General features: G+C 40.9%; 1 protein-coding gene across 5 annotated transcripts in view; it reads left to right on the top strand.

The window, feature by feature from the left end:
* The window catches only part of ASAH2 (N-acylsphingosine amidohydrolase 2), a 56,297-nt gene extending 41,914 nt beyond the window's left edge, over positions 1–14,383 (top strand). For all 5 annotated transcript variants that reach the window (XM_090058171.1, XM_090058169.1, XM_090058168.1 and 2 more), the window contains 8 exons: positions 406–500; positions 2,235–2,274; positions 2,831–2,926; positions 3,095–3,190; positions 5,543–5,692; positions 7,410–7,469; positions 8,913–9,001; positions 13,652–14,383. In XM_090058171.1, coding sequence (XP_089914297.1) covers positions 406–500; positions 2,235–2,274; positions 2,831–2,926; positions 3,095–3,190; positions 5,543–5,692; positions 7,410–7,469; positions 8,913–9,001; positions 13,652–13,841 — 816 coding nt within the window. In that variant the 3' untranslated portion in view covers positions 13,842–14,383. The remainder of the gene's footprint in view (positions 1–405; positions 501–2,234; positions 2,275–2,830; positions 2,927–3,094; positions 3,191–5,542; positions 5,693–7,409; positions 7,470–8,912; positions 9,002–13,651) is intronic.
* The last annotated feature ends 217 nt before the right edge of the window (positions 14,384–14,600 follow it).

Below are 14,600 nucleotides of genomic sequence, written 5' to 3'. Positions count from 1 at the left end.
ATAATGGAGTGAAGTTGCACAGAAAAAAATATAAAGTAAAACAATTCCTGGCCATGATGATGTCCCAAGAGAAGAAAATGAAAACCTATTGCTTTAGTCATTGTAGATTGAACAGAAAAATCATTTAAGAATTTAGTTTTGTCTCCTCAGATGTAAGAAGCCTAGCTCTTTCAGTCTTTTCTAGTAAGTCATGCTTCCAAGGATGGTTGCATAAAGTAATGTACATGTGATATAAAGGAATAAGTATGGCAAAACATGAATTTCAACAGCTACTATACATTTCTTTGAACTAAAATGTATTTGTATCAATATCTTTATTAATATAGAAAATGCCAAAATGGAAGAGTAGTTGAGGTTATATATTTCATGGACTTAAAAAATATATTCCTACATTCCATTTTTTAGATGTTGCTCCCTTATCCATGGCACCCTGAAATTGTTGATGTTCAGATCATTACCATCGGGTCTGTGGCAATTCTTGCTGTTCCAGGAGAGTTTACGTATGTACTTTTTATACTCTTATTCAGAATAACAGAGCAGACTGCTTTTACATCCAACTTGTACATGTACAAGAGAAGAGAGATCAGACTGCGTATTGCCACCAAACCGGTACCCTGTGCTGTGTGCTAAAACTCCTATTTCACTTTAATTAGCTACGTGCTTACTTTGTTACGTAGCTGCATGACTGCCATATACTTGGCAATTATGCACAGTTTGCAGTTCAGCATGCAAGACTCCGCATACCTTCTGAGCCTGCTCTGGCCTGCATACACCTTATAGGTCGTGAAATTGCAGCGGGGCAAAACTCCACGACTAGTGGGCATTGGATGCTAAAGGGAATAGAGGGCCTTTCCATGCTTTAGCTCTGTAACCTAATGGTTAGCATACTCACCAAGGGCAATCAAGAAAGTGGATGTGTGGAGCTAGGAGGGGATGAACAACTTGGAGGGTTTGTGGCTCACTGCAGTGAAGGCTGTCCTGGAAAAGAGCAACCTAGATTCTAGTGTGAGATGTTGTTCCCAGTGGGTCAGGATCTTACCCACTGCTCCCTGTTCATTTTATCCAAATGAATATTAAATGCAAGGGGCAGTGGGTCAGCTTGAAGAGGAGTGTTGGAGAGATGTCTGGATAATGCCTAACGTGTAGCCCGTGGGTTAGAGTACTTGGCTGGGAAGCAGGGAGATGCAGGTTCAAGCCAGCTCCTGGCGATGGAGACATAGAACTCAGGTCTCCTGCTCTCTGGGCACTTGTCCTGACGGACTCAGGCATTGGGCTAGAACCCTTGAGGGCCATCCACCACCACTGTCACTGTTGCAGTAAGTATGTTGGCAGCATGAAATGGAATTTAAGTGCCGAAAACTGTGGTTACATGGCTGTGTAACTGTTATTGAGGTATGTAAAGTGCTATAAAATGCTACCTTACATGTCAGTGCCCTTTCTAGCCACCTATTGGTAAGATGAGGATTCCAATTTTATCTTTCCTTTTTGTAGAAAAGCAATTACCAGTCTATAGCTTAGGTTAAAAGTAGTTTCCTAGAACCTGTAAACTTTGTTTATAGTGAACTATGTTCCACGAGAAAATGTGCTTTCAGTGAAATCATCACAAGAGGGAACAGGTTGATTTTGGGAACACTGAAGGGAGAGAATCAGGCTGAATCATTTGGACATTCCTGTTTTGATGGTGTTTCAATAAAGTCAAACATTTTGTTTTGACTTTTCCATTATAATATAATACAGTGAGATGTTGGATGGGGGTGGGGTGGGGGCAGGGAAGTGAAAGACCCATGGGAAATGTGAAAAATCAGGACTCCAAGAGAATATGTGGGGGGGGGGTTAACATAGGGTAGGGTTAGGGAGTGAGAGGGATGCACATCTAAACTCTCAGTAGGTATTTTGATGCAATGGAGTAATTAAAGGAACTCTAGACCTCATCCAGGCCCTATAAAGCATTGCAATTGGGTGGTAATATATTATGAAATAACTTTTCTTTTATGTGCTGTTAGTGATTTATAAATGCCAAACAGTTGCAGAGTTAAGGGTCCTTATTCAGTATTCAGATAATTCAGGGGAGATTCAGCTGAATCTTTCAGGCTGAATGAATCTTGGGCGCACCACACTGCATGCTCTTCTGAGGCTTGTCTATCACTGATTACAACCTGCTCTATATTTCAGTCCATTGCACTTTCTCTGCCTTATATTGTTTTAAATGTTTGACATTATTTGCATCTTCACAGAACGATGTCTGGGCGTAGACTGAGAGAAGCTGTTAAAAGTGTAAGTTACTGACTAAAAACTGAAAGAAATGGGCTTCCAAGAGTTTATGCATTTTTCTTCAGCCTGACATCTGTCTCCAATTTGCATTGTTCTTCTCCCCTTCATATTCTGAAGATATTAGTTTTTCAACCAGAGATTTTAAAACAACACATACACATACACACAAATGGAAACACTAGATTGTACTATATAAATTAATGTCCTGGCCTAAGGAGATTTGTCATTGTCTGCCCTGAGGGCAGGATTCAATATCTGCAGCATAGTGACACATGAGAAAAATCAGAAACTATGACAACCCTAACAATCTACCATTTACATCACTGACATTTTTGTTAGTGACCAAAACCATATTAATACCCCTTTCTTAATCCTATCTATCACCACATACGCATATTAAGATAATCATTAAGATTGTCTTAGAGTTTCTCATTTATTTCCATGGTTCTTTTAAAAAGATTTAGGTATTTGACTTTCGAATACATGATTTTTATAATTGTATGTTTGATCTTTATTAAGGAAATTTCTATATTTATAATAATTTTCTTTTGTTTTAAAGGAATTTGAATCCCAAGGGTCACATGGAATGAATGTCATAATTGCAGGCTTGTGTAATATTTATACCCATTATATTGCAACCTATGAAGAATATCAGGTAAATAAATTGCTATAAGAAAAAAAACCATTCAAAATATGTTTTACTGTGTACTCTTCATTCATGTAAGATTATGTGCATGCAGAACGATTATTCTTTTTCACAAAAAATAACAGCAGCAACAAGATCTATGCAAGAAATGCAGTGATCTTCTCTCCTATTTTGTAGGTTCAACGATATGAGGCAGCATCCACCATTTATGGGCCACACACACTATCTGCTTATATTCAGCTGTTCAGAAGGCTGGCAAGGGCTATAGCTACGGTAATCAAAGCTTTCTGTATACTGCCTGCTGCTATGATGTTTTGAAACCAATATGTGCTCATATCTACAGGTTTCCCTCACTTTATGTGGGTTCTGTACGTGCAAATTAGCTCGTATGCAATGACCCTTTTTATACCAAAAATTCATTGTGTGCAAGGTAAATTCGCTGTTATGCAATCGGTGTGGTGGAAGCCTGCAGTCAGGTGCTTTGTGTGGTGTGTTGTGGGAGTGACACACATCAAAATATAGTCTCCTGTGTGGATTTGTGCTCCTCACCTGTTGTCTGCGACACGTGTTTCTGTAGTTGCCATCCCCATTATGGTAACGTTCACTACCACCCTGTGCTCATGTATCTGCTGATAGTGAGTACCAAAACTGTCTTGTAAAAGTGGTAGAAATGGGTCTGGGGGTCAGTACAGTCGAGGTCTTGGAACATATTCCTATTTGCTACATTGTAAAGTGTGTTCCCATTTTGCAAATTCAAGTTATGCACCGTTTTCCAGGAATACACGTACAGCATAAAGCGAGGTAAACCTGTATATATTGCCTTGCAAATAGGTTTTACATGATATTTACCTTCCTATACTTTAAATACTATGTCCCTGATTCTCTCTTCTTATCTACCATACCTTGATAGGTAAGATCCAAAATACCCAAATCCAAGATAACTTCATACTTAAGACAACATCCCCAATAATTAGATATTATATATGGAAATGTATGAATTTGTTAAATTTTCCAAGTATAGAATCTAATTATTGAAGGGGCATGTTAAATTCTTCCCCCACACTGCTATAATAAGGAAAGAAGTGATGGGGGTTATGTCTTTGGGAGACACAAGTGGCCCATTTGCCCTTTGCCTGCTCGCACTTTGTTTCCCTGCAGCCTGTTCTCCCCTCTACATTGCCTTTCCCGCTGCCACTTGCTCCCTGCAGGATCTTCCCCCTACCTTCTCCTCACAGCCTCTGCTTCTTTCCTCACTCCTCCCTGTCCACTGTCTCTGCCCCTCTTCCCCCTCCCACCATGGTTAGATGAGCTTTAGCTCCATTTCGTCTTGGGGCATGGAGGACACAGGAGTGTGGTCCCTGCCTGGCGACGCAGCAGCTTCCTTGGGCCAGAGCTGCACCACTGACTGGCTGGGCAGGGCATGGAGCTTCCATGTGCTTTGTGCCTGGGGTAGGAGTGGAGCTAGAGCTGGAGCTGTGCCTGACAGTAAGTGGGGGTGAGGGGGCAGAAGCTGCAGGGGAAGATGGGGGTGGGCAGAGGCTTCAGAGAGTAGGCATAGGGTGGGCACACAGCTGTTTTGGCTCTAACTCTGGCTGCAGCCAGGCTCAGAGCTGGAGTTAGAGCCACTGCAGCCACCTGCCCTGTCTGCCTTGCACTCAAATCCAAGATGAGGGGCTTTTTTCCCCATACTGCATGAGGAAAGAAATCTCATCTTGGATTCAAGTAAGTATATTAGTTGCTTTACACTGCTCTAACTGTGCAAAACTAGCAGAAATCTGGTTAGCAACCGGCACCCTGGGAATTTCCATTTAATGAAAAGAATTTCCAGGTGGTAGAGAGCTGGCATTATACTTGTCACCCTGTCAAAGGAGTCACAGTGGTGTGGGTCTGTCCTTTGATAGTTCTGGGCTGTTAAAATTATTGGCTGAATGCTGTTCAGGGCTGGATGTGGTTTAGATCAGCTTTCAGGTTGTTAGTACTTTTTCCTTTGTGGGATACGAAACTAGTAAAGCTTGCATATATCTAAACTTAAAATTATTCTCAGTTTTCTTTACCAAACTGTGTGTGAGAAGGGACACTTTTTCCCAGTAAGCCCAGATCCTTAGGGTCTGTACAGTTCCTAGAATCATGAAATATTAATGTTTTAAAATATAACTATCTTGAGGATCAAGACCTCAACCCTGAGATGTCTTAGGATGTGCAAAAATCTAAAGAAGGCTTCATTCTCTGTCACATATTTTGAATCAGGATCCTGTGGTATGTAAATTCAAACATGAAAGAGTTGCGTGCTTGTACATAAGTATCATACTATTAAAGTCCTGAACATTCTAGGATTTAAGATGTTAAGCGATGTGACAGTGGTTGTAGCTGATGTTATAGGTAGATTATATTTCAGAATGAAGTAGTACTGAATGTAGCATAACAAGAACCCTTCACTGTACTTTTTGGTGAACGTATTACAAGTTGACATTCAAACCAATTATTGTTATATTTTATTAAATGGCATGTTTGGTTTCTTGAATTTTTGGAAAATAGGACAGCATCAGCATACAATTGGTCATGTTTGTACTATAGTGGTACTGTCAAAGTAAATTTCTCCATGTCACACACACATTCTTTTTTCAGCATGAAGTTCAGGATTTACCCAAAGGTCCAGAGCCACCATTTTTTAATGTAACCAACTTCACATTGTTACCCGCTGTTTTACCTGATGTAGCACCACTGAATAAAACATTTGGAGATGTATTACAGGATGTAAAACAACAGTACCAAGTGGTAAGAATATCTCCGTAATGTGATTTATTAACTAGTCTTTTGAAGCACTTGTCAATTTTTAATCATATTGCTAACTAGTGTGAGATTTCCAAATAGGCAATTATGCATGGTTTTACACCATTTCAGTGTAAATTCAAGACACCATTGAATTTAATGGACTTAGGTTACAAGAGTAACATCTGATCTATGGTATCAAGACTAAGTAGTTATGAAGCTCGATTATAACAGCAACCTAACTTTTCTATATATGTGTTGGGGAAATCTGAAATTAAATTTATTTTAGTTTTATTGAGTTCTTGTTTAAACAAATGAGAGCTGAGAAATGTTCAGGCATTGATATAGCTCTCATAAATTTGAAAAAACTGGTTTTAAATAAAAAAAAATGTTCTTCCTTACTTTTTATTTCAGTAAACCAAAAATTCTCTTTGAAAAAGCAAATGAATGAACTACTGTGAAAAGTACAGGCATTTCAGAGATGGATAACTGTATAAGTGGCTTTCTATAAACATAATTTGTCCTTTGGTTAGAAAAAGAACAAGATAAAGAGAGCCTATCCTTCATTAAAATATTTTAAATGGAATTTGGTCAGAATTGATGAATGAAAAGAAAAGAACACTTGACATCCCTCTTTGAAGAAGAATCCTCTTGGTATTTCTATATGTAAAAAGGTTAAATGGTAAAAGTTGTGTTACAGTTTCTTTACAAGTAAACTCTAAGTTGCTACAGAATAGGAATGAGATACTTATCTTCAGCAATTAACAGCATCACGCTGTAAGGCCGTGTCTATACTGCTCTTGTGGCAAAAGCAGCAGAACAACTGTGAAGCATACCTGCCCACACACCTCCCACCTGGCACATGCCAAATCTTAGAATGAGCAATGAGCCGTCTTCAGAGGACCCTGAGCACGTACCAGTAGGAACACAAGGCAGACTACATGTACTCACAGTCATGCAAAGGAGGCTAGAATAGATTGTCTCATTTCAAGGCTTTGGCATATATGAAATAGAATTGAGTGTCCATGGTGGGCTTCTCTGAGCTCCTGGGCATGCACAGGCAGAGTAAACACGCTTTTAATGTGACAGTGACAATTCAGGAGTCAGGGTGCAATCAGGAGAGCGAGATGTTATGGCTCTATAGAGAGGGACAGTTCCATCTACAGAGAGGGAAAGTGGGTGTATCTACACATGCAGTTTACTGGAGTGTAGACTAATTAGGGTGCAATAAACTAATTAAATCCACCAAAAATAGTTGTCAGGGACAGTACTATCTTATGCCAGAGTTATTAAGTGTGACCAAACACATGTGTAGATGATGAGCACCAGGAGCAAATTGTGCCGTCAGCTCAGCCAGCCTAGGACCAGACCCCTGGCTCCTGCCAACCCCTCTGCCACTTGGTGCTACCACCTGAAGCCCAGGGCTGATCCTTCGTGCTTCCTGTCAGCCTGGGACTGCTCCACTTCAGCTCAAATTGCTGCTGTCTTGGGTGCATATGTAGATGTAGATGCTGTCTTGGGTGCACCCGGAAGCAGTATATTTTGGCTCAAATGGCTCTAGGGTTTATTGTGTAGCATTAATTGCATATGACATGCACCTAGTATAAGCTTCAATCCTGTAGCAACAAGAAGGATGATATGGTAATATCAATGAGGATATCTTTAAAATATTATTGATATGTAACATTGAACCAGGTACAGAAATATTCTGATATTTCCTCAGGGAGAAGTTGTTGAAGTAACTTTTGTAAGTGCAAATCCCAGAAATTGTGCAGATAATATGGTAAGTAATATTAAGTGATGCTGGATTTTTGTTTTTGTTTTCTTCTTCAGAGTGGTTAATGCTTAGTAATTGCTGTTGCTTTTGTGTATCAATCTTCTTGGGTGAAGTTTTTAAAAAAGAGAAAAAAACAAAAGAACATAGAGGTAGGAAGAGTGGGAGGAAGCAAATTTCCCTTGATCTTCCCTTGTCTGGCCTAAATAATCCTGGTTTCAGCCTTTCATGTCATGTTGCTCAGGGCTTTTGTAATTTTTGTTGGTTTTCTCTGGACTCTTTCTAATTTGGAGGCAGAGACCAAAACTGAATGCAGTACTTCAGGTGTGGCCTCACTGGTGCTGTATAGAGTGGAATATTCACTCCTTTTGATTTGTAAGTGATGCTTTTATGCAAGTGATGCACAGTATGTCATTATTTCTTTTTTGCAATGAGAGCACACTGTTGTCCCTTATTCAGCTTATGGTTCTCTTCCAGGTTCTCTTCCTGCAGTACTGCAGCCTAGCAAGTCCTTCCCCCGTTCGGATTTCTGCTTTTCTCAATCTGAAAAAAGTCTCATTTCATTTTTAGTGTATTTATTCTTATTATCCTCTGTTTCATATTTTTCAAGATCACGCCTCAACTTATTTGTTTCCAATTCAGGACACAGTGCCAGAGGGTGTAAGGCACCTTGCTGTGGCTCAAGACCCAGGAACTTTAGCTAACGGGTGTCTGGGCTGGTGCCTCCTTATGCTACTGCACCAAGCCCTTCAAAAATATTCATATGGCATTCCAGTTATTTCATCTGAAGTAGTTTTCACCCTTTTTGTATGTATAGACATAAATAACTTCAGTATGACAGTCTTCAAATATTAAATTGACGACATAAGCAAGGAGTGACCATCTTGTGGCACCAGCAGCCTGTGAGAGTGGCACATGGCAGACTGGGGAGGGAGCAGGGAGCAGGCAGTACAGCAGCAGATAGGGCAGGGAGAGGAAAACAGATCAGCAGATCAGGTGGGGTAAGTGGATTGGAATGGCACTCAGCAGAATATGGGACTTAATTTGTGGAACATCTGGCAAAAAGTTTGGCCCCCACTGATATAAACAATCCAGACATTTTTCTTAATACTCTGGTACAACTCAATGAAAGTCAGAGCTTTCATTCTGAAATTCAAAGTAATTTCAAACTGTTTAGTTTTTTACTACAAAGGCAAACATTATTAAAAATGGAGAAGAATTATCCTATCAGTAATCTTTGATGGAAATTGATGATGATTGACTTAATTTTTTTTGCAGTTTTTCACAAGTAGTTTGCTTTATATATCCTGCATTATATGTTAAGCTTAGTGTTGTGCTTTATCAGTTAAAAATGAAGAAGTATCACCTGTTTTTCAGTTTAAATTTAGGCTCGGGAAGGCTCACTCTTCTGGCCGTTCTGCATATGACTAGTGCTATTCATTTTTATTCCAGACTGATCACACCTTCCTTACAGTAGAGAAATATGAGACTGCTTCTAGAAGCTGGCATGTAGTACATAATGATGCCTCTTGGGAAACCAGGTGAGTAACTCCCACAACATTATTTCACAAATTCCACTGAATATTTTCAATTCAATGATCTCATTAATAAAAACCCAAGGGACCAGGTTTAGGCACTATTTGGATTTTCCTCAAACTGGTCTATGCTAACACTGCAAAAACAATATTTTTATGCAAACCTTTGCATTAGGCCTGATTTTTGATACAGCCTCAGTGTGTACATTGTTCCTACCTACACTGGGCTTTCTCTAGGGACGCCTGATTATGTCTTTAAAATACCCAGACTTTAGCCCAAAGTTCCTGTCCTTGAACATCAGCAGCCTTTACTTTAGACTTGAAGGAGGCAGAATCAGAGAGGAATGTTCTGCCTTCATATCTGAATTTACCTCAAGCACAGAATCAGGAAGGTATACGATATTGGCTCAAGTTAAAGGCCTAGAACCTTAGTTCTCAGCACTGTACCTAGGATAGAAGGGGTGGGAGCAGTGCTTTTATACTCCCACTTTCTGGGGCTGTCTCTCCCCCCACACTTGTCTTTTGTAGTGTAATTTTTAGTTTGTTCCAAGGAAAATTCTTGTGTGCGCTAGGCTGAGTGAGCCCATGTTTATTAACTGTATACTAGCTAATTGCCCATCAGGAATGACAGATTTCAGGGAGTGTTTACATGCCCCCTGCTCTTTCCCCCCCCCACTCACTCCCAGCCATGTAAAGACTCCCTCTGCTGCTGCCTCCTCCAGTCTCTGGCAGGAGGGCTCCCACTCCCTGCTTGCCTCTGCCTCACCGCAGGGCTTCCCCCACACCTCCCCTACCGTCCCCGCTCTCCTCCATCCCTCCCTGCCAGCTGTTGTTGGGGCTGGGCAGTGGGGAGGCACTGCCACTGTGACCCCCCACTTCCCCTCCCCGCTTCCCTCTTTTCCTTCCTTCCCTGCTGCCCGGCCCCAACAACAGCTGCCACCAAGACCATCCCTTTGCCTCCCCCTCTCCCCATTACCTGTCATGCCCTGCCGGCTGTTGTCAGTGCCCCTTTCCTGCTCCCCTCCCTTCTGCCTGGCCATGACAACAACCACCCACATTTCCCCCACTTTGCCTCCCCCGCCCTGCCAGCTGTTCTGAGGGGCATCGGGGATGGGAGGCACTGCCACTGTGATCCCCCCCAGGTAGGGAGGCATGGGGAAGCCCCGCTGCTTGGGTGGCTGGGGGTGTTTGCTGCCACCACTAACTCCCCCAGCAGCAGCTCAAACTTGGGCTCGCACCGCCTGGGCCCACGCAGGCAACTGCCACCCTCCCTCTCAGTGGTCCATGCACAGTTGGCCAAAAGCATTATGGGCAGACAGACGCACAGACCAAGCCCTTTATTATATTAGAATTTATTACATTTTTCATAGTTTCATAGTTTCTAGCAATGTGTATTAACATATGGCAATCCTGTGGAGACAGTAATTATTAGAAGAGACTTACCTTATATAGCACAGAGGGGTTAGTGCCAAATCCAGAAGAATCCACAAATCCTGATTTACAGTCCTGTTCCCCACCCTTCGAGCAATACCACCTAATAGAATGACAATAAGAATGGCACAAAATATTCCCACCAATACCCTTTTTTTTTTAGGGGAAGCTTTTAAATGGCTTTACTTTTTGTTTTAATGACTTTGCTCTTTGATTTTAAAATTAGAAATGAAGGGGAGGGAGAGGGGAAGGAACTGGAAAAGCAAAGTGTGGTAAAACTACCAATGTTAGCAGAAACAAATACAACAGTAAATTAAGATAATGTGACTTTCACAACTGTAATTCACAGAGTTAAAGTTAGGCTACATACAAAGACTATAAAGGGATGTTTTCTCCAATCACTGTGGAAAGCAGTTGTTGTTTAATTTGAATAAAAACTGATAACTTAAACTATAACCATTTCCTGCACATCAGTGAAAAAAATAGACTTGAAAATGTCCATCTGAGGAGCACTATGGCTTTGGAGATATTCCAGTAAAAACACATTACATTACAAAATGAAAGACACAATGTTCCCAATACAGCGTTTGCATCAGTTGAGTTTACTTTTTTGAATTTACGATGATTCGTTTTTGGTAGTGCATAATTCTCTCTGCCCAAGTGCAACCAATTGCTTTCTGAATCTATTCTGGTAACCAAAGGGCATCAACATACTTCTCTAATATCTTCTAAGATAGTTTCTGGCACAATTTAACCAAACTAACATTGGAATCTTAGAAGGTAGACAGCAGCATATCTGAGATTGTGAAACACAAAGTGATGTGTTTCTCTTTTGCTGTTCAGGCTTTTCCAGTGTTTCTAAGTATGGGGGCGGGGGTTGGTAGTTACTATTTTACATAGTTATAGTATGTCAGTGTAACAGCGTGGGGTCCTAGAGATGGCTGTGAACTCCCCTAGCACCCCCTACTGTGCCAATGTGATATTAAAAGCACCCTCACATCTCGCCCACCACGTCTTTGATGTCAACAATGTATAAGGAAGGCTGCCCTTAGTCCTTTCTGACACAGTGCTCTGATGTATCTCAATCTTTTCTATCTTGGGTGACTTGGTACACCCCAGTCTTACGGGCTACGCGTGGCTCCAACTACCCCTGTACCACGCCCCAAGCCTCGCAGATGTACCGAACGCTGTTTGGTCAATTTCAGTGTCTTGCGCCCCACTGGCACTTCTGCCTTGCCTCGCAACCGTGCTCCCTGGCACTTGTCCACAATCTCCGCCCCCTTTCTGGGGCTCCTCGCAAACGGCCGGCTCTGGGGCTCCTCGTATCTGGGGTCAATGCACCCCTGAATGTTGTGCCCTCTCTGGCACTGGGGTCCCCACATTACTTTGGAGCTCCTATGAGGCCTCCTCCAACCCCTAAAAGCCTCATTTGGTCCTCCAGTATAACAACAACAAACAATAACACAAGCCCCTGGGCTATAACACAAAGCTAAACCTCCTGACTAAACGTTCTCCAAACCACACCACATCTCTCACCTGTGTAACTAGTGGCTGGTACTTTCAGGCCTTATTCTCTTTCCCACATTCAGGGCCAATGTCTTGCCCTTAGTCAGGCATTACTCCTTCTTCCTGGCTGCCAGCAGAGAGAGAGAGCACTCACAGCCTCCATTCTGGGTCTTATAGTAGTCATCCCTGCCCCTTCCAGTCAGCTGACTCACCAGGTGTAGGCCCTTACTGCCTCCTGGTTGCCCCTAGCAACCAGCACCTGAGCCCATAGTGCTGCTTTTCAAGTAGCAGGCACCTTGGTGTCCTGCTACAGTCAGGATTCTTCTTTCTCTGAAGTTTTCTTCTAGTATAATTTATTCTCATAAAGGTAATAGGTTTTATTTATGTGTTTCAAAGAAGCAAGATTCTGAACAACCATTGTTATCCCCACGTATATTTAAGGGAAGCATTTACCCAGATGGATCTCAATATATTACAGTTACCATACACCCAGATAATAGCCACATTTAATTAAATATGTTGACATTGTGCACACATCTCTGACACCCACACACACAGTTTAGTGAGTAAAAGCCCTTTTGAGATTTGTGAGGTGATGAGTGCAGGTGGTATTGGAGAGCTTGGTTGTATGTTACAACTTTCTGGGTGTGTTCTCCAATCCCTCAGTCTTTAATTCTCAAAGGGAATTTACAAAACACCTTTCGTAGATGAGCCCATAAACTTCACTTCATAAATCTTCATTAACTGAGTCTGCTCCAAAGCATGCTAATTAGCATGTGTTGAAACAGATGTCCATCATATGTATAGGTGCCCATGAAAGACAGCAGCCCTCGAATATCTCAAGGGTCAGTGATGCAAGCACTTCCTTAGGTTGGGAGAGACCAAAAGCTAAGTTCCTGTTCCAAACCACGTACGCTTGTCTTTTAAGCTGGGTGTCAGATACCCTAAGTGTGTGCCGTAACTATTATTGACTGGGACACTCAGCAATTGTTATGGCTTTCCCTCTGACCAGAATTTTTGTCCTAGACCTGAGGAGGCTTCCTGATAACATTTTCATCTGAACTAGTATATTTGCATGTTTTAAAAACTATTTCTTTTTCCCATAGGACATGTTTTCCTCTTGAGATTGGAGTGGGTCTGTGGTAGGAAGTTTGTAGTGCTGAGCTGTATATTCTGTCTGGTTAAATAGCATCAGGCTTCAGTATGTTAATCTAGATTCCTTCTGTTTCCCAAATACATTTTCAGCAGTTGCACAGTAAGTGTGAAGGAAGGTTGTGGCTGTGCTACAGGACTGATTCAGAAAATTTGGGTTGACCAGATCTGTTACAGGGTTAGAGTTATTTAATTTTTAAGAGCATCAGGTTCCCCTTCCATTAAGTGAGAAGATATTTTACTATCTCACAAAGAAGTGGAGGATAAATTAATCATCATTATAGTTCTGTGTAGTACTTAGACAATACAGTTAGTGGGATCAGTTAGTGGGATCACATAATTATCTAATAAAATACTTCTATAGGCAACAGGTATATCATGTTTTAGCGTGTAGTTTTATCAGATATATTCACTATTTTTGCTACTTCTGTTTTGTTAATAATACAAAGAGATATTAAGTCATGACAAAAATAAATATGATTATTTTAATTGCTGGATTGTTGGATTATTAGAACTCATTAATGTACACTGCATTTTTTTGATCAGTTACTGTTATCTTACCATTAGGTTTTACTGGTCCAAAGGATTACGTGGTCGCAGCAATGCTACAATAGAATGGCATATCCCAAATACTACTGAACCAGGTGTCTATCAAATACAATACTTTGGGTACCGTAAGGTAAAACCACTTTTAAAGCCAACTGTGTTTTATCCATTCAAAGGCACATCTTCAGCATTTGAAATAATGAAATTGTAGCTGCCCTCTTGTCAAAAAAAGTTGCTACCTTTAAAGAATGTAAACAATTCAGATGTTATACACATCCATAATTAGAAGTTGTTCTTCCAGTGTATATGAAGTATATGTATGGGTCGTTGGGACTGTTTTGGAGTGGGGACTGTTTTAACATATTCACTTTGAGAACAGGGTGCTTCCAACCTGAGCCATGCCACTAGAGTTGGAACCTTTGCAGCCTTTCCACCACTTCTCCCATTGCATGGGCAGACCCCTCAACCACAAAAACTTTTCCAAAATCCTCTGGCACTGTAGGTTGGGTAAAACAGCTCTGCAGGCCATAGGTTGTTGACTGCTGAGATATATATACAATTTAGAGTTGTCCTTAGAGTATTGTATAATGTATACTTCAGTTTGTGCTTGTTAATGTTTTGACTATTTTTGTCTTCAATCATCTTTGACTGATTTAATGTATTTTTGTTGTGGTTGCTTATGTCTGTCCTCTTCTCATACTAGTCAACTCTCATTCCAATAAATAATTGAATGTTTTTCATAAACATCATCAATTTCAGTTGAATTTTTATTCTTTATCAAATGTTTTGTCTGTCCAAAAGAGCTGTTTTTAAGCGGAATTATTCTGGACCATCTAGTCCACTTAATAAAGTATGGAGGATTGTCAAAACTCACAGTGCATCGAAATAAATTATATAAATGATGTGTGGAAGTACGCATCAGGAAAAAATCTCAATATTTATTTTCTGGGGAGATACTGAGGTAAATATT

Source organism: Crocodylus siamensis, chromosome 7 (genome assembly GCF_052110815.1).
Source record: "Crocodylus siamensis isolate JL-2025a chromosome 7, ASM5211081v1, whole genome shotgun sequence".
NCBI classification, from domain to species: Eukaryota; Metazoa; Chordata; order Crocodylia; family Crocodylidae; genus Crocodylus; species Crocodylus siamensis.
The sequence above is the reverse complement of the archived record's forward strand: the minus strand, read 5'-3'. Positions and strand labels throughout refer to the sequence as shown.